Source organism: Volvox carteri, assembly GCF_000143455.1.
Source record: "Volvox carteri f. nagariensis unplaced genomic scaffold VOLCAscaffold_79, whole genome shotgun sequence".
NCBI classification, from domain to species: Eukaryota; Viridiplantae; Chlorophyta; class Chlorophyceae; order Chlamydomonadales; family Volvocaceae; genus Volvox; species Volvox carteri.
Genome location: NW_003307622.1, coordinates 80,806 through 100,345, shown reverse-complemented (window position 1 = coordinate 100,345; position 19,540 = coordinate 80,806). Strand labels below are relative to the sequence as shown.

General features: G+C 58.7%; 2 protein-coding genes across 2 annotated transcripts in view; both read left to right on the top strand.

Moving 5' to 3' along the window:
* Positions 1–235: 235 nt before the first annotated feature.
* Positions 236–10,031, top strand: VOLCADRAFT_98903 (uncharacterized protein; the record flags this gene model as incomplete). Its single annotated transcript, XM_002957763.1, has 12 exons — positions 236–484; positions 715–1,392; positions 1,740–2,721; positions 3,460–3,536; positions 4,097–4,137; positions 4,588–4,784; positions 5,301–5,413; positions 6,063–6,281; positions 6,926–7,084; positions 7,403–7,477; positions 7,797–8,691; positions 8,803–10,031. The coding sequence occupies 12 exons, from the start codon at positions 236–238 to the stop codon at positions 10,029–10,031; spliced, it is 4,914 nt and encodes a 1,637-aa protein (XP_002957809.1).
* A 2,602-nt stretch (positions 10,032–12,633) lies between these two features.
* Positions 12,634–19,540, top strand: part of VOLCADRAFT_98902 (uncharacterized protein) — a gene marked incomplete at both ends in the record, with an annotated part of 10,269 nt that continues 3,362 nt past the window's right edge. Inside the window, 10 exons of the mRNA XM_002957762.1 lie at positions 12,634–12,694; positions 12,809–12,897; positions 13,209–13,329; positions 13,725–13,849; positions 14,183–14,215; positions 14,580–14,607; positions 15,125–15,311; positions 15,625–16,538; positions 16,575–17,884; positions 18,059–18,083. Of these exons, the coding sequence (XP_002957808.1) occupies positions 12,634–12,694; positions 12,809–12,897; positions 13,209–13,329; positions 13,725–13,849; positions 14,183–14,215; positions 14,580–14,607; positions 15,125–15,311; positions 15,625–16,538; positions 16,575–17,884; positions 18,059–18,083 (2,893 nt within the window). The remainder of the gene's footprint in view (positions 12,695–12,808; positions 12,898–13,208; positions 13,330–13,724; positions 13,850–14,182; positions 14,216–14,579; positions 14,608–15,124; positions 15,312–15,624; positions 16,539–16,574; positions 17,885–18,058; positions 18,084–19,540) is intronic.

Genomic DNA, 19,540 nt, shown 5'->3' with positions numbered 1-19,540 from the left:
TGCTGCCGTCTGTTGCATCAAGACAGCTAGTCACGGCCAGGAGCACTACAGATGGAATAGTAAAAATCAGCGGTTATCGCCCCTGCCTTTACTGGGCTGGAATCGAGCCTGATCCCCGGTGCCCTTTCCTGGATATGGATACGCGGTAAGACAGTATAGCTGCTAGTAGCAACGGCTACTTTTGGCACGATGTTCATAGCTTGGGGCAATGGTTGCGGAATTGTGCATTCCAGATATGTCGATTCGCGAGGCCGAAGCTGCCGACCGTGACAAGGACGCTGAGAGAATCAACAAGATGGCTCGTATCGGACGCAAGCATGCAGCGCTATTTGAGCTGGCCTCCCAGGCGGGGTCCGAAAGCACCGGTGCCCCGCCCCAGGATTGGCCCGGCAAACTGCTCCGCGTAATGTCTTCCGCGGGCTGGGCAGATCCGTCATTCTTGGAGGAGCTATCTGAGAGCGGACTCGTGCGAGCTATGTACAGGGTCAGTTCACGTTCGGTCAGTTCCCATCAGGACATTTTCCGGTATTGCAGACCACCTTCCTGTGGTGCTCTCCGCCCGCTTTAAACGAAGTTGGCCCGACCTCGCTCGTGCTACCCAGCTAGGCTTGAAATACTCCGGTTACTGATTGACAGTCTGCCCACCCACGTACCTACGCGACTGTCTCGGCTCCGTGGCCTACCGCATGTTCATCTTCTCCGCTGCCGACGCAGGCGCTCCCGGTGCTGAAAGCGAACGCTTCCAATCGCGCAACAGCCAGCAGCGTCCAGGATCTGGCCGACCTGGAGGAGTCTATGCGCAAGCTGCGCCACGAGCTCGCGCTGGCTGAGAAGCGCCTGCCTAGCCACGGCATCTTGGGCACCGGTGGAAGTGCTTTTTACACGACCTGGGCATCTGTGGGCTACGTCTGCACTGTCATGCTGCAAGCGCTGGTCTCCACTGCTGCCTGTGCTCAAAGTCCTCCTGCAACCAATACTCGCACCAGCCCAGCGCCCATGGACGCTGCCACGGGCAATAATGTGGAGCCGCCCCCGGCACCTGCCGCGGCCGCGGAGATGGCACCGGGCGAGGCAGGTTCAGCCACGCCGCAGGCCGCAGGCCCGGAAAGCCATTCGGTTGCTGAGTCGCCCACACCCGCCACCGCGACGGTAGGAGCGGCTGGGGAGAGCCCTTCAGACACCAGCACGCCAGGAGGACCCGCGGCGGTGAAGCCGCCGCCAGGCGGCAGCGGCACTGGCAGGCCTGCTCTGGTGACGGAGGGGACGCTGCTCAAGCTACTCGGTAATAAGCATGTCGTCGCGCACGCCAGGGATGTGATGCGCGTGGTCCCGGACCCGTGCAAGGCTGCGCTGGCGCGGATCTTGCTGACCCAGATCTGTACGGAGATGAGGGTAGGTGAGAGGATCTGATTTCTTGACAGGCTTGGCAGGTGTCGTGTAGCGCGGCGCGGTAGGTCGTACGCGCAAAAGTCTACTGCCTTCGATTAGGTGTAATGGGCATTACAGACGGTGCTGTATGTCGCATGCGCCTTTCGTGCTCTACTGCTTGGTTTGCATGTCACAGCTTACCACTTAATGATTTCCTTTTCGTGGCATGAAGATTGTTACGTTCCCCTTACCGTGATCGGCGCCGTTATGGTAATATTGCGCAGGTGACCCAAGCTGGTCTGGAGCACGTTCTGCAGATTCTGCGGGGTGAACCCACCGTTACATCCCCCGCACCACCCGCGCTGCCGAAGGCTTGGCTTGCCACCGGCGCGCTCTTGACAGCGTACAGTGAAGCGCTTCGACCCAGTCTTTGTCCCGCAGCTGTCGGCGGCGCTGCAGCCACTGCAGCTCCCACCAAGAAGGTGAATCCTGCTGCCCTTGTTGCGCCTGCTGCCGCTACCGCTTCACCTGGAGAAGATAGCCCGGATATGAATCTTGTCAACGGCGGGACGCGCAAGTCAACCGAGGCTTCCGTGGGCGACTCGGCACCCAGCAATGCAGTGCCGGCAGGGGCTGCTCCAGCGACAACGTCCGCAGGCGCTATTGGTGATGTGGAGATGATGGACGCGGGGGCCGCCGCGACGGCAGAAGACGGGGTTGATGATATCGCCACGGCGGCTGCTGGCTCGCGATCCGGCGGTTCAGATGCAGATAGCGCTGCTGCCGCCAGCGCGCTTGAGACGCCCCCGGCGCGTCGCAATGGCGCAAGCTGCAATACGGCCGGCGGCACCGCTGACGGCGCTACGGAAGAAGCCGCCGCGGGGTCACCTTCCGCTGCCGCAAACGGCAACGACCCAGCGGCGACGGCGGACGACGATCCACGGGTCTTTCTAGTCCGGCTTCTGCAGGCCGTGGCGGCGGCCCTGTGCGAGGCCGTAACGCGCGCTCATTGCGTCGCCCGGATGGCGGTGTTGCTACGCGGCGAGGCGGTGGGAAAGTTTTCGAATGCAGTGGCGTACATGCCGACGGCGCTTTTGATCAACGAGCTCATGGCCCACCTGGACGGGCTTGCGTGTGTGGCGACGGCCCTGGGATGCGCGGATAGCATCCGACCCAGCATCACGACGCTGCTCACGAGCCAGGCCATCAAGGAGCTGCTGGGGGCAGGAAAGGTGTATGTGACGACGGTTATTGCTGCCGGCGCGTTAACTCGGGACCTGGCGATTGACGCGGTGATCCCGCAGAGCTTGCGCCAGGGCTACATGGCGGCGGTGCTGACCCCTCTGGAAACGGGTGAGCAGAGGGCGGCAGCGGTTCCAGCACATTCCATGGTGTTAGTGAAGTAGTGCATATCGTCATACCTGAAGGCGAGTGTTTGTGGTCAAGAATTGGGGCTGGTTTATGGAATTTGGAAAACATGGAATGGGTCACTTTAAATGCGGAAGTATTGTGTGGGGTGCAGAAGGGGCGTTGCTGGAATATGCGCCGCATTGCGCTTAGCGTGTGGTGACAAGGTGCTCCTTGTGTGTGCGCGCGCATAATCTTTTGCGTGTGTGCATGGGCTTTGCATGGGGGAAAAGGCAGCCTTTGTCTCGCCACGCGCGATTGGGCTTGTTGACGGCTCGAGGTCCGCGTCCTGGTGCCCGCGCAATTGGCAACTTGACATGGATGGTCAGAGTCTCCAGCAAGCGCGTATCGCTGCTTGCAGCATAGCTTGTATTTACGGGCCATCTAAAGTAACACTCTAAGTGCTACCGCAATTGCGCAAAGCCGTTACACCGATCGCTCACACCTGGCTCACACCTTGTGTTGGCTTGCAAGTGCGTTGAAGGATAAACGCTGACGTGAAAATGTAGAATGTGGAAGCGCGGCTGAATTATGCAATGATACGCGTTAGGTCCATGCATGTGTGCATGCGCGTGCGTCGAGGCCATGCCGAAAAGCTGGAATCAGTCTTAATCGTGCTTGTGCTTGCGTGTGTATGTGTGTGTGTTGTGTCTTATGTGTTCCGGGCCCCCCGTGTGGCCCCAGGTGCTCTGCTGAACGAGCGCCGGGCGCCGCAGGTGCTTGCGTACCGGAGCAGCATCACTGAGAGCTCCTATTATCAGGTGGGATGGAAGTGGCGTGGCGTGACGCGATGTGATGCTTTGTGAGGTCGAACGAAAAGTAGGCAGGCCCAACGCCCCAGCCAGTGGTGTACGCCCATGGCGTTTCCTGCACCGGATGTTTTCCGGAAGTCCTACAGCTGTATGTCTGTCAGGATGTCTGTATCAGTGTAGCTTCTGCTCTGCCTCTGCGCTCCACCACTAGGGCCCCCTAGCGCCCGGGTGACCGGGGGGACCCCAACTGGGCGTGCTCCGTGACGTTCACACGGGGGATGATTTATTGGCTGTCATGGTGCTGGTGCTCCTACCCTACTGCCTTTGACCTTTGATGGCACGTCCTGCGTACAGGGAAGCGCTCTTGCATGCATAAGTTTTTTAAATTAGCGTTATTTTTAACATGCATGCATGACCACGTCGGGCTAGTTCTTTGTGCCCGCGTCCATCCCGTTCTACCTTTTCCGAATGACTGCTATGAAAGCAGCGTTCAAACCGAGTTGTTGATGGACGTGTTTTAATTACGGTGCTGGAAACCGTGCGTTGCCTTCCCTACCCCGGTCAAACAGGTGATGGACGCGGAGGCTCTTCCGTACGGCGTCAACGTCAGGTAAGAGTGAACACGCGTTTGGCATGGAAATGGGCAACTGGGCCCTGACGAGGCCGGCCTTGAGAACATGTTCAGGGGTAGGGGAGCGGATCGGGCGAACTCGACCTCAGGCAATGGTGCCAGTCTTGCCCTCCGGGGTTTTCTTGGGACCCCGTGGGATGGCACGATGGGTTCATGAGAAGGTTTTTAATTAAGATGCAGCACACCAGGGTCGCACAGCGTGCACATCGCTGTTATATGCTGTTGGCTGCCAACAAGTCAATCCGCGCTCGAATCCAGCCATTGCTGTGTTTGTATACGAATTTGTTTACAATCCCCACATCCTTGGACATGTTTTTGCCTTTGTCTTCCCTTATCCACCTGCTCTGTCTTTGTTCCTCCGGTGGCTTTCCCGTAATGCTCGTGCGGTTGTGCGCCATTTTTCACTCTTTTCCTTTGGCACACGTTCAGGTTTGAGGATGAGCAGGAGGCGGAGGGTATGGGTGTGGTGCGTGAGTGGCTGTCGCAGATCGCGGCGGACATATTTTCTCCGGAACGGGGGCTCTTTGTACGGGGCGCTGCGGACCGCCGCGTGGTGCACCCGTCTCCGCACAGCCGGATGCAGGAAGACCACTTGGGCTACATGCGCTTTGCGGGCCGCATCGTGGGTGAGTGCGCCGGAGTTTTAGGCTTACGACGTTGAATTGATGGATGGATGGATGGATGGATGGGTTTCAGAGGATCGCCGGTTTTGTTGGCGTTTCTGTTTGTGTTTGTCTTGTCGGGCGTAAGTGTGACGGTGCCTGTCGTCGGTGGGTGAGACTCCCCCCCCCCCCGGGGTAATGGCGTTGTGTTTCTATGTCTTTCCCCACAACAAGTTGTTCGTGATGTGCTTGGCAGATGTCCAGATGGGTTTTTAGTTGTTTGGACGTTTTCGTGCAGAGGTGTTTTGCCCAACTGCCTTGCGATTTCCCTTCGTGCCTGGGACTTAATAACAATAAAGAGAAGGGCTGTCTGAGCTTTGTGTCGATTCCATTACCCCGTCGGTTTTCACTAGTAGACCTCCTTCGCCAACAACTAGCTATGGACTCCGCCCGTTGGTACTGTGGGAATCGGCAGCTGTGCCTACTTTCCTTGAGCAGGCACATGACCAGTCCACCTTCCTCCGCCGGTTCCTCTTGCAGGTCTGGCCCTGCGCGCCAACGTCCCCTTGGGTGTGGTGCTGTCTACCGGCCTGTTCAACTACCTGACGGGCCGCCGAGCCACGCTTCAGGACCTGCAGCAGATTGACCCGCAGGTGGGAGTGCACGGCCGCCAACACGGCCAACATGGTTGCATGCATCGTGGTTAGGCACCAACATAGGGCCCAGCGCAAACGTGCTGAAGGCATGGAAGGCGAGGTCTGCCCTTGACATGTGGGTATATCCAGCTAGGAAAGCAAGCCGCCTGCTGCAGTCTAAGCGCATGCCGGGGCGGCTTCCCATTGTGCTTTCTCCCTTTTGCTTTCCACACAGCAGGAGGCAACAAAATAAAACAAGCACATCGTATTTGGTACAAGTAGCCGTTTTCCTACGCATACTTGTCGACTGTTGCTTTTATGCGTAAGCATGGATGCTTGGTTAAAACACCTTGAGAGCATGGATGCTTGGTTAAAACACCTTGAGAGCATGGATGCTTGGTTAAAACACCTTGAGAGCATGGATGCTTGGTTAAAACACCTTGAGAGCATGGATGCTTGGTTAAAACACCTTGAGAGCATGGATGCTTGGTTAAAACACCTTGAGAGCATGGATGCTTGGTTAAAACACCTTGAGAGCATGGATGCTTGGTTAAAACACCTTGAGAGCATGGATGCTTGGTTAAAACACCTTGAGAGCATGGATGCTTGGTTAAAACACCTTGAGAGCATGGATGCTTGGGTGATGCGCGTGAGCGCAAACGTGCAGGTCTTCACCACGTGCCAGAACATCTTGTCCAGCCCGGGGGCTGCTGCGTTGGAGCTCTTTCACGTGTGGCATGTGTCTACTGGCGATGAGAGTGGTGGAGACTCTCAGGAGCAGGAGCTGGTGCCCGGGGGAGCGGGACTTCTGGTTACTGACGCCAACAAGTCCGAGTACGTGCAGCTGCTGGCCCACCACCTGGTGGTCAACCAGGTGGAGGAACAGGTGGGGGAGACAGAGATAGGGTTGTGTATGGAATGGCGGATTAAAGGGGGGAAAAGGGGAATCATGTGCTTTTAGGGAGCCTGTGGGGGGGGCTGTAGGTGGGGGATTTTTCGGAGGTGCATTTCAGACTGGTCGGGAAGTTTTCTGGAGGTAGGGGTGGTGGGGTGGGCGCTCAAGAGTGTTGTTGCGACGGGTCTGGCGGCTGGTGATTTCTGCATTCATTCATTCACTCATTCATTTACTCATTCATTTACTCATTCATTTACTCATTCATTTACTCATCCATTTACTCATTCATTTACTCATTCATTTACTCATGCACGCATGCGTGTATGTTTCGTTGTTGCCTCCGGTGCCGCGAAGGTTACCTCCCACAGGTCGTGGACTCTGCTTGGTAGTGCCCTGTGTCGTTTTTCCTTTTTGGCGCGCGTGTTTCCGTACCACTACGTGTGAGCTCCGTTGTGACCTCACCTCCCAGTCCCCGCCTGAGTTTGGTTGCTTAGTTGCCCTTCCCCGGCCCCGTACCCCTGGCAAAACCCCAGTACGGCAACCCCCGCGCATGTGCAACGTTATGCCGGTGCACTGCTCGACGAACCTGCCCTCCTCCCCCTTGGCAGTGCGCCGCCTTCCTGGCCGGCATGCAGGACACAGCGCACCACCTGCCCGACGATGCGCGACTGCGTCGCGCCTTTTTGTCGCCGCTGCTGCTGGAGGATTTGAACCGCATAACAGCGGGCGAGAGCACGTTGGATCCGGAGGACTGGGCCCAGCACACGGACGAAGCGGGCTTTGAGGGCCCGGAGGTGAGGGCCCGGAAGGGACGCGGGAATATGGGAAGGAGCGGAGGAAGCCGTGGGGGGGGGGATACGAAGAGCGGAGGAAGGAATGGGTTACCTTTCTCAAGTGATGAAGAGGTCGGGCAATTGGTTGCTTGCAGTCCAGTAACATGGATTCCATTATGGAATGGGGGAATGCAGAGGACTAACGGGAAACTGTTGTGATTACGAATCTTTCATAAAGGACTGACCACTGATGTAGTAATCGCCTGAGAACAGTATACCGACAAGGCTTTCGGTGTTTAGCCTCTTCCTTTGTGGCGCTGTTGAATTTACCTACTCCAGGAGCAAAAAAGTTTGGACATGTTCTGGAAGCTGGTTTCGGAGTACGGGCCGGAAGACAGGCAGCGCCTGCTGCAGGTACGACATGCGGGGCGTTGTACTCGAGGGTTGCATGCATGGCTGCCACAGTTCTTCCTGCAAGCTTGGGGAGCAAAAACGGGTTTTGGACACGACGCCTGCTGAGGTCGTGTCTGCTGCATGCATTGTCATTTCCATCGCGTTAACGGAGCCGCTGGGGCCGTTTGTATACATTATCCAGCCAACTAAACCGCACTGTTCACATCTCCCACTGTTCACATCTATTCCTGTGATCGCTATCACGCAACATAACCACCGCTCACCGCGCCCGCTGCCCTCGCGTGGCGCCCTTCCGTCCGTCCGTCCTCCTGCTGGGCAGTTTTGGACCGCCATGACGCACCTGCCTTCAGGCGGCTTCAAGGCCCTCAATCAGCGGCTACAAATTATGAAACTTGGCCCATCAGGCGCGCGACAGGCTGCCGGCGAACCGGGTGGCGGCGCCGACAGGCCGCCTGCAGCAGCACCGGCGGGGATAAGCGCGGATGTTGCGCAGACGACGAATTGGCGCGGGCCGTCCACCGATGGCGAGGGGCCGCATTCGCACCGGCTCGATGGGGATAGCCTGGAGGTGGAGGAGCAGGAGCACAGCGACGGTATGGAGGAGGGCGGGGAGGATGCTGAGCCCCGCGGGGTCCAGCATCGACAGCGGCAGGAGGGGACCACTGGGTTGGCGGTGCGAGCGGCTGCCCCACCTGTTGGCAGCTTGGGCGTCCTAAGCCCTGTTGCTGGGGATGCCGTGCCGGCCGCAGAGGCAAATCAGTCGGACGCTGAAGGGGCCATGGGCACCGCAGCAGCCGCAGCACAAGCAGTGGCAGTGGCCGGGGGCGCTGGTTCCACGCATGCACCGTCCGCAAGCGAGCCCGAGCATGGCGATGATGACGGCGGCGAAGCTGGCGAAGAACCGGATATCTCGTTCGGCGAAGAGGGAGATGACCTGGGCGGGGTTGAAGACGCGATGGACTATGGAGAAGAGGATGATGATGATGATGAAGAGTTTCAGCGGCAGCTGGAGATGGCGCTAGCGCTGTCATTACAAGATATGTCTGCTGCTCCTGCGCCGGAGAGCGGGTCGGACGGAGGCTCTGGTGGCGGCAATACCGGCGAAGGGAGCCCCGGCGGGGAAAGGGAGGGTACTGGTGAGCCGTCTTCTGGCGGGGCCGGTGCGAGCGAGGCCGCGGCAGGTGTTGTCAGCCAGGACGGTCTGGCACAGACAGGTGAGGCTGCGTGGGAGCCAGCCGCCGCCGCCGCCGCAGCAGCAGCAGCAGCAGCAGCAGCAACAGAGGCTATGGGCAGTTCTCCGCTGCGGGCTGACACTGCTGGGTCAGGCGGAGAGGCTGGCAATCACGCGGAGGCTGCCGCTGCTGCTCGTGAGGCCGATAACGATGTTGCCGGCGGCGGGTCCAGGATTAAATCCGCGGCAGAGCCGGGATTGAATGGGGTTGGTGCTCCGGAGGAGGCGGGTGCAGATGCCTGGATGTCCCATGGCGGCGGCAGCGACGGCGGCAACTCAGCACCCAGTTCCGGCTCGGGCTCCGGTAGTCCCGCCGGTATTGGCAGTGAAGGAGGTGTTGGCATGCAGGCTGCGACGGGATGCACCGCTGCAGCGGAGGGCGGACTAGGGGAGGGTAGCAATTGGAGCTTGGAGTCATCACCTTCCCCGGCTACTGCTGGGGCTACTGCTGCTGCCTATGCAGAAGCGGTGAATGAACCCGGCGGGCCGGGGCTTGCACACGAATCAGGTCGGGTCGATGAGGGCGCTTTTGCAGCGGCCTCGTCGGATGCGACGGCCGCGGGGCCAGCTGCTGCTGCTGCTGCCGCACCGGGGCCCCCTGACGGGGCACTACCGCAAAGGGAGTCTATGCCAATGGACACAGATGGCGCCGTTGGGCTCGCGGCATCGACATCAACGCAAGACGCCGCCGCCGCCGCCGCTGTTGTTGCTGCTGCTGCGAACGGCACTTCCGTTGAGCATGGAGCAGCAACAGCAGCAGCAGCAGCTGGTGATCCTGCTGGCAGCGGAGGAGATGCAGATTTGGGGCCTGGTTTGGACTTTTCTGTGGGTCCCGGCGGCCAGCAGGACCTGCCACACAACCAGGTGCATGCAGCTTACCAGCAGGAGCAGCGGGAGCAGGAGCAGCGGGAGGCCCATGCGCCGGGTGGCGGACAGGAGCTGCAGCATGAACTTGGCGGGAGTGCGGCCCCGCAGCCATGGGCTGCGGAGGAGGGGCAGGGGCAGGTGGGAACTGCAGGGGCGGAGGATCAGGGAGTCGATGCCGGCATTGGGAACGTTGCAGCGGCGCTGCCGCCCACGTCGAATGTCGCGGAGGCGGACGGTAGTGGGGATGGCACTACTGGCGGTGGCGGAGGTGGGCAGGAGGTCGCCGCCGCCGCCGGGGATGATGCGCCGGCGCCGTCGGCCAGTGTGGCGCTGCCGCTGCTCCCTCAGGCTAGGACATGTTTCCTGCAGCTCAATTTGCCCGTTTACGCAAGCCTTGAGGACATGCGGCGCGCGTTGGCCATAGCCTTGGACAACATGTCATTTGGGCTACACTGATTGTGGCGCGAGTACCTCCGGAGGGTCGTCGATCGGTGCACACACTAGGAGCAATTAAGGTGATGAGATATATGCTTGATCTGGTTTTCTTGCGCACAGCCCAAACCGTCTGCAACCGCATCCCAGGGGGCGGTGCTGTCGGGTTACAGAGGCGAGTTTCATTCAGCGCTGCAGTGCGCGCATTTATCCCAGAAGGTATGTCGTACCTCGCGATGATGCCGTACAGCTCAAGAAGGTTTAGAGTTTAGGGCTAGGAAGTAGGGCGATAAGGGCGATGTGGAGGAGGAGGGACGGTGGCAGTGGGGTAGGCTAGGAGAGGCTGCCGAGCGCGACACGGCGGCTCTAGATGTATTATGTTTTTGTTTGTGTGGCCTTTCTGGCGGCTAAAGAATATGGCTATAAGAATTCCTTATATGATGAAAGGTATTGTGTGTTTGTCTCGCTGGAACATGTCCCGCCCGCCCCCACCCCTGATGGACCGACCATTACGGCGGAGAGAAGGGCCCAGGAAGTGGGAATGCAAATGAACAATTTCGTCGTTTCTCGTAACTTTTCTGGTGTCCTAGGTACCACCCATGTGTGTGTGTGTGTTTAGACGTCGGCCTCTAAAGGCATGCCACTGCACCGCGTGGGGCTTGTGTGCGGCTTGGTGGAGCAGCGGGGGTGAGGGGCTGGTTGCAGGCCTATGAATGCAGCCTGATGGCTTCCGGTTGTAATTCCCGGCCGCGTCTGAGCGAGTTTTGGGGATATCAGGGAAGCGGCCCCAGGCGGCTCGGAAGGATCGATCTGTCCGTCCTTGTGGGCACTGGATGTGGGGGAGCCCGCTGTTGGGCTGCAGCGTCGGATATCCTTGCCGCGGAAATCCTTGCCGCTACCTGGGGAAGAAGGGGGGAAGGTGTCTCGGAGAAGAGGACGGAACTCCGCGTGTATTTCAAAGCGCGGCCGTCCCTGGTCCCTTTCCAACCGGCCCGCACGGTTACAATACATGAGCGGGTTTCCGGGGGGTGCGTTGTCCCTTCTGTTCTTCTGCTTCTTGTACATTCTTTCCTTGGCAGCAGCTTCACTCGTTCGTGGTTCGTCCTTCCCTCGCCCTTCCGGTGCGCTTTCGCGCCAAAGTAGGGGATGGGAGTCTCAGCATCATAAAGGCACTAGCGCTTTTTATCCTATTTAGCAATAAGTAGAGTAGCTCTTGCGATCTGAGGTGTGCCTGTAGCAGGGCACGATTTAGTTACACGACGTTTGGTGTTTACCGTGTTGCCGGTGCGACTTGGTGCTTCTGTTTCTGCGTGCTGTCGTTTTTAGGTCATTTGGGTGGAAGCAAGTTTGACGACGTAGATCAGGGACACGTACGCTGGGGGGCCCTTAAGATGTGTGTGTGTGTGTGTAGTGGACATGAAAGTACACGGGCTGGAGCAGTACTGCAACTAACTGTGACGGTTTGCTGTCGTTGGGGTTCGAGGACTGGCTAATTTACTTCCTCTCTTTGCTGGCTAAGCGGTTTTCTTTGCGGCCTCCAGGGCGACGAAAGTCACTGGCAGACGTTTCTGGAAGTACTGGCAACGGATGCGCCTGATCTGGCACGTAGACTGTAGACGGGAGGCTTGGACGCGAGGGTTGGGCTTGCTCTGACGGGTAGGGTGTTTCACATGGGGTTGACATGCTGGCGGATGTTTTATTAAGGATAATACGGTGCTTCGTCGGGTTACCCTGCGAGCCAGCATCACTATGGCCGTGCAAGGACTCCCGCGTTGTGAATACGTAGCTGAAATTGGGTATGTCAACGCCAACCGGTGCGTTCATATAGCAAACGTGAGCCGTGTATGTAACGTGAGTAAGCGACCTAGTCATCGGAGTACGCAGCAGTCGACTGCACGAGTTTAGATGGGCTAAGGTAGTCAACGGCTCAGCCTGTAGCTCAGACAACGACATCTTGTGAAAAACTTCCTGCTGCTTGAAAGTCATTTGCAATCAAGAGGGGATTCGGTTGTTACGGCGGTGAAGCTATCGGCCGGCGGGCAAGGGCTGAATCAAGCCAACGGCAGCAATGGCCGATCTCACTACCCTGAAAGCTTTCATTCAAATATTTTCACACATAAATGAAAGAACATCTAATAATGATGTGCTGCAGATTTGGTCAAGCTTCATTATGGTCAAAGGGGTGCTCGATTTGTTGTCTCGGCGCAGATAGACGGAAGCGACCGTTGGTAGAAGAACAGTACGGTTTTCTCCAAGAGGTAAGGACTTGTTTTTTCAAACGTTACACAGCAAAAAATTTAGATGCCATGTTGACCTTTATGCGTAGCTATGCTTCTTCGGTGTGCTCACTGAACTCCGAATTGTGAATTATAGAATTCAATTCTCAACTCGATTTATAGAGGCGAAACAATGTCTCTTTGAGGCGCTGTAATACATGGCTAACTTGCGAAGAGGACGAAGACTTGAAGAACTCGACTTGCAGAGCAGGCAGTTACTCCTCCATGCCGGGGTGCCTACATCCTATCTTACCAATATGCCACCAATGTATGGACAATGGCATTGAAATACAGGGCGTAATGCAGAGCCGTCTGCACTCGGCAGCCACACGGTATTTCCCTATTCCTGAATGTCCATACCGGCGCACATAGTTCCAAGGCAAACTAGCGAGAAGAAGGCCGACCGAGATCGTAAGTATCATAGCTCCCGTTTGGCAGTTTGGCATGTGGAGCACGACGCACAAACGTTCGCGGCCCCGCAAAAGATATTTCGCTACAAGCGCGTCCGCACGTTCCGTACTACAGGAGCTGTGCTTGCAAAACAGCTGCTACTTGGACGTTACCTCGACCCATGGGGTCCTCCCGACATTGTTTGGTGCCATAGCCACACGCTGGTGCGAGGCTATAAAGTCGTCCTAAATGTTTACGATCTCCTACCTCCTCGCTTGAATGGTGAGCAATGAACTTAAAATGTGCGCGGCGCCATCGTGTCGCTCTCGGGATGTGCTATTGTCACGTTGCTTTCACGTGCGACTTTGTAATCCATTTTAGGAAAAGCAATCTTACTAAACGCAACTCGTTACTATTATCCTCTTAGCATGAATTTGACCAGACCCTATCTCAATTGCATACATCGGTTCGTTATGGTTGACCAGGCTGCCTGTCCTTCCTGCGACTTGGCGGAGCTTTCCACTCGGGAATCCAGGTAGGGAGCACTGAATATGCCTTTGGCGGCCACACCAACGACGACTTGGGTATCACGGCGCTCAAGAAGCCGCTGTTTGAACTCCGCGGGGAGGCGGAAGCGGCGGTGCGCTCCGGGCAGGGTGAGTGCTGAGGGGGGCCCCGTCCCCGTGCCCCGTGCATCCTTCTCTACCATTCTGGACCGTTAGCCCCCCGGCTTAGAAGGTTTTGCTGCGGAGGGCCCAGGGGTTGGGGTTGGTTGGGGGTTGAGTAATCGGCCCCCTTTCAACCCCTGCCCTGCCCTGGCCTCCCCATTTCCCTTCCCTATTTCCTAGCCCTGCCCTGTCCTGCCCTGCCCTGGGCGATCATCACGTCCACAGCCCCTTCGACAACCCGGGGAGCGGGTACCTACGGCAGGCGTGATATTACATGTCTATCTGTATGTGTGCATGCATTTTACAGCACTGTTTTAGACATTTGTTGTTAACGCATGTACGGCGTACGTATGTATGTATGTGCGTGCGTGCGTGTGCTGCAGATGATGACGGCAGTGCGGCCGCCAATTTGGAGTGGATGCCGACGCTTCGGTCTCGCGTTGTGGTTGGCTGGTGGATGGCACCCCTGTCACATTTGGAGTTATTGTTGCGGGAGCTGCGGTTCGATGTGAGGACCTGCGGGGCGGGGTATTGGTGTGGCGTGGGAAGGTGGTGCGCCGGGGCCGGGGACGATTTGGTGGCTGTGGTGGGCGGCATGGGGGCGGCTGGGGTGCTGCCGGAGTGTGGAAGGGGAGGGGGGAAAAATGGGGATGCAAGGGGGGGGGGGGGAGTTGGGTTAGTGGCCCTCTGGTTGGTACGTGCTGCCGTTTCGCGTCGCCGTGGCAGCCCCCGGCATCTCACACTCTCTCCTTCCCTCCACACGCACAGCCGATCTACATCCCGTGCCCCTCTCCTGCCATTTCTGCCATCTCTCCCCGCACCGCACCGCACCGCACCGCAGCGAGTAATCCCAAAAGGTTTTTCTGTGCGACAGGTCAGGTCTTCTGTTGCCCCGCCAGTTCAGCTCTTGTCACCCCACGGTCGCCCCTGTCCACTTGCCACCCACAGCACCCAATCGCCGATACCCGCATATGCTCATCTCAATGACCGCAGGGCCCATCTGTATGTATGTATGTATGTATGTATGTATGTATGTATGTATGTATGTATGTATGTATGTATGTATGTATGTATGTATGGGTTGTGCGACCTCAAAATGATTTCCAGTACCTTCTCCTCACCCCCGGGGCCCCCCTGGCCTTCTCGCTGGCAGTGCAACAACCCCCCACCTCCCCCCCCCCTCTTTCCCCCCTTTCACCACCACACGGCTCACACTCCCTCCCCCCTCCGCCTCTTAGGAGTCTTGGATTGGCTCCACATACCAGTGTGAGTACGGCACTGGAGGGAAACGAGGGGGACGTGTTTTAGGGCATGTATGCGCGCCGGGTTGTACCGCATCGGACGGCAGCATCGCATCGTGCTCGTGAGTACGACGGTCTGCTGCCCTGGAGACCTAGGAGCCTGTTTCCCCGCCAGCGTATGTCGGGGGAAGGGCAGGTTCGGGAAAACGGTATAGCGACGTGTTGTGTGTGTATGTGTGTATGCATGTGTGTGTGTATGTATGTATGTATGTATGTATGTATGTATGTATGTATGTATGTATGTATGTATGTATGTATGTATGTATGTATGTATGTATGTATGTATGTATATATGTATATGTGTATGCATGAGAGGGGAGTGACTGGTGCGCATGACGGCATGAGAGAGTGTGGTATCACCCTGCATCTGAGGCGACACCGCGTCCCTCTCCCCCCGTACCCTCTCCCCTCCCCTCCGCCGATACATGTGGTCTCCCCTCTCCCCCCGTCTCACCCCGCCCCACCCGGTCTCGACCCGCCAGTACTGAGCCGCAACTGCAACCACTTCGCTCGGGCCCTTTGCGCCGCCCTGCTCCGGAACCCGCTCTTCAAGCCCGCTCCCGGCCACAGTCGGCCCAAGGACATGGTGCCAGATTCCGTCACCCGTCTGCCCGCCCTGGTGCTGGCGCTGGGCCGCTGCGTGCCTTTTGTGGTGCGCAGGCTAGACGCGTGAGTTGACTGATTTCAGTTTTTCCTCTCAGCCTCCCTTCTTTCGCCGCCACATCAGGATGATGATCTTGTTGGCGTCCCCGCTGCGTCCCAGGGGTTGCCGCTACTGCAGCGGCCCCCGCCACTGTACTGTGCACAGTATTGCGCAGCCCTGGGCTTATTTGGCTTTCAGAGGATTCTCGAACCTGTGTTGTGGAAAAACGCAGAAGGTTTTTAGTTGTATTGATATGATATGGGTCGTTGTGACGTCATGCCGGAAATGCTATGACCGTTGCTCACAATAGATTACGGTTGCTGCACATAACGACCGCAGGCCGTTACCGTTGTCATCTCAAGTGCTGAACACGTTTCAGGGTCAGGGACGTAAGGCCCGATATGATCTCGGCCCATCAAGAGCGAGTGGGGCGCGGGGCCGCCACAGAAGCAGCAGCGAATCCAAGTCGCCGCCGCCGCCGCAGCCCAACGTACGGATCAGCGCTAGCGGCGCTGCGGCCGGCTGCGGCAGCGGCGGGGTGGGTGTACAGCCGTCGTTGGAGTGGGCGGCGGCGGGGTTGCGCATCGGCAGCAGCGGTATGGCTAGCGCCGGAAGCATAGGCCTTGCTTCCGGAAGTGATGTCAACGTTGGCTCGGCAGCGGGTATGCCGCCGCCGGTGGCGGCGGCGGCCGCCGCAGCAGCGGAAGGGCGACTGTTGCGTCCGCGTCTGGAAGGGAGGTACCAATCGCTGCGCATTGAAACGGCGCAAAAGACATTGACGGACCGCCCTTCCCGAAGCAGTTGCCGCCGCCGTACGGAAGATGGTGGCGGCGGTACGGATACGCCGGCGGGCGACAGCACTGGATGCTCAACACCAGACCTGGCGGCAACCGCCGCCGCCGCCGCCGCCACGGCCACCACTGACAATACCCGCAGACATCTGCAGACATCCGCGGTCTGCAGCACTCGGCTCGACTGCAACGGTCCTCTTGGACAGACGAGGACGCAAAGAGAACATGCGCCCGCTTCGGCATTTGTGTCAGTAGTGGCGGCGGCGGCGGCGGTAGCGGCGGTACCTGCGGGAGCCCTGGCGGGGTCCAACCCGGCAGCAGGAGCACCTGACGGCGCCGTAGGTGCTGCCAACACGGCCGCCGCGTCCACCGTGGCCTCGGAGCCTGTAGCGCAATCGCAACACACAACAGCGGCATTATCTCTGTTGCTGCCACCGCCAGTGATCCTGCTGGACGCCGCCGGTACGACTGTTCCCGTCGCTTCACCGCCGTCCACAGCGTCTCCCGCTTCCGTCGCCGGCGGGGGAGGCAGCGGAGGCGCCTCCGCTGCCTCCGCCGCTGCTACCACACCGCAACCGCAACGCAGCTCCGCCGGACCTAGGTTCCTAAGCCAAAGCCGTAGCGGTAGGCGTGTGTTTCCAGACCCGCGGGTCGCTCACCCAGGTCTGGAAGGCGGCGCCGATGGCGCGCATGACTCCATTGCCGCGCTCACAAGCGATATCGACGGAGGTGGCGGCGGAGGCAGCCTGTCGTCCAAGGCAGCGAAGCCCGACAACCCGTCGCTGCAAGGCCTCCCCGGGAGCGATCTGGATGTTGCGGGAACTGCTGACTCTTTCTTGGCACAGGCGCTGCGGCCGTACACCAGCACCGGTGCGGCATCACAAGCCGCCAGCCCGCGCCAGATGCCGTTACTGCCGTCGCGCTCGCCTCACCAACATCACCAACATCACCAACACCACCAACATCAACATCACCAACACCACACACCTCGCTGCTCTGGCAATGGCAGTGGCAACGGCCCACAGACTTCCGGACTACAGCCCAGGTTAGAAGCATCGCCAGCTAAACTGCCGCCGCCGATGCTGCTGTCCACGTTAGGCACTCCTGTCAGTCGCTCGGCTGCTGATACCTCCGACGGCGCTGCGGCCACCGGCACCCCGACCGTGTACACCGCCGCTGCCGCCGCCGTACAGCTGTCAGATCCTTCCGATCCGCCGCGGCCCTGGAGCGTTCTCTCCGGAGGTTTCGTGGATTTGCTCTTCAGCCCGTCGACGACGGAGCCGCCGCCAGGTGTACCGCACCCGGTGGCAGTCGGCGGTGCGGGGTCGGGCGCCGGCGGTGGCGGATACAGCCGCCGCTTCTCATCATTCACCGGTGACGGAGGCGGCATGTTCAGCGCCACCTCGAACGGTACTGGTTGTGGCGGCGGCGGCGGTGGCGGCGGGCTGGCGACCGTCAACAGTGGCGACCTGAGTGATGACGCCGCCGTGGAGCAGGACCTACAAAAGCCAGTCGCGCGCACGCGTGCCTCCACGGGAATGCTGGGCACGTTTGGCGGCGGCGGCAGCGAGGCGGTGGGCAACAGCGGCGGCAGCGGCAGCGGTACCGCCACCGCGGTCGGGTTCGGCAAGATGCCGAGCATGGGGGCGGCAGCTTCGGTCGCCGCCAGCCCTCTGCGTCCTACGGGCGCCGCCGCCAGCCGCGCCAGTGGCGCCAAGGTGACGGCAACGGTACCCGGAGGGGCGTCCACGGGGTCGGCAGCAGCAGCGGTGGCGGCCGTGGCGGACGGCAAGTCGGCGATGAGGGTGGTGGGCGGCCGGAAGGCGTCACATTGATGATGACGGGGGCGGCGGTGGTGGCCCAAGGGGCCTGCCGGTCGCGCGCTGGTACCGGCATTGGTGCGTGTGAATGTACGACCGCATTGACGCCATATCAGGACACCGTATCAGGAGCCGCCGCACTCCCTACCCGTGTCTATGCAGAAGGACATGAACACGCCCCTGGAAGGTCCGAGACTAAAGCCGTACTACGAATTATTATGACCTTAGGATGCGGCGCCAGATCCGCTGCGTATGTATGTACGTATGTATGTATGTACCTTTAGTTGCCCTGGAAAAGAGCACATTTGTCCATCTGCCACAATGCCCGGGAGGCGCCATCAGGGATACATGCACCTGCGCCTGTGTGTGCATGTTAATGTGCTTAAACTTGTGCCTATCTGTATGTATGTATGTATGTGAGCGGGAGAAAATGGAGCGTCTTATGTAAGTTCGTATGTATAAATGTGTGCGCCTGTGTGTGCGCCTATGTGTGTGTGTGTGTGTGCGCCTATGTGTGTGTGTGTGTGTGTGTGTGTGTGTGTGTGGAAACGTGTTTAGCAAGGCGGAGTGGTGATCAGCCGGGAGGGGGGATTGGGAGTCAAAACATCTCCCGGCAATGTCTAGGTACGTACACTTGCAGAGAGATAAGAGGTAGCTAGACGGGGAAGAATGCGGGAAGAAATGTTACCACGTGTTCTGAAGGCTGCCGCTGTGCGCCAAAGTATAGTTACCGCCACGACCAGCAGCAGCAGCAGCAGTAGCAGCAGTAGCAGTGCACGGGTCCGGGGGGTTGTGAAGGAGGCAAGGGCTTGTGGGGGCGAGCAGGAAGAGGAGGAGGGACGGAGGGCACCTTGAGCGCCACCTGCACTTCACCACCACTTCACCACCACTACTTCACCACCATTAGCACATCCCCGCCTGTACACATACGTTTCCTAGACCTTAGGAGTGAACATGCGCTTGTACGTATGTATGTAGGATTGAAGCCCTTTTACATTGCGTGTGAGTGTGTTTCGTGGAGATACCCACGGACATACAGACATAGACGAAGAAAAAAACAGGAATCATTCGTGCACTCTTTTGGCGTGAATGTCTATCTATGTGTGCTTGTTTGCAAGTATGATGTGTGAAAAGGGGGTTATATCTTCGCCCGTGGCAGCTACCCTGCGAAACCCTGCCTTCCCCGGTATTTCGGGGCAACCTCATCCAGTCACCCTAGTCAACTTCTCAGTGGATCGCTCAGGTTCCGCACCCACCACCAGCATCCAACGGAATCTGCCGGGTCGGTTCGCATACTTTATCCCAGGTCACCACCGTCCATCAACTAGGGGCGCAATACCTTCCACCATCGGAAGGATTTTTGCAAGTATGTATGTACACCTCCAGCCTTCGGCCACTCAGTTGATCTTGAGGGTCGGCAGGCTCGAATAGCTAGCTCGATGTGCGATGTGTTCTAATCAACGTGCAGTTCTGATGGCCTGGAAAGGGGTCGAAGTAAGAGAGGAGAAGGAGAGGAGAAGCCGGCAGGCGGGGGCCCGGGAGCAGATGAAGGAGTTTTGGAATGGATAAAGGGCAAAGGGCGGCTGAGCTGCCGACCGAGTGTCTGTCTGTCTGTATGGAGAGAGGGGGAGGGGTTTAGGCGGA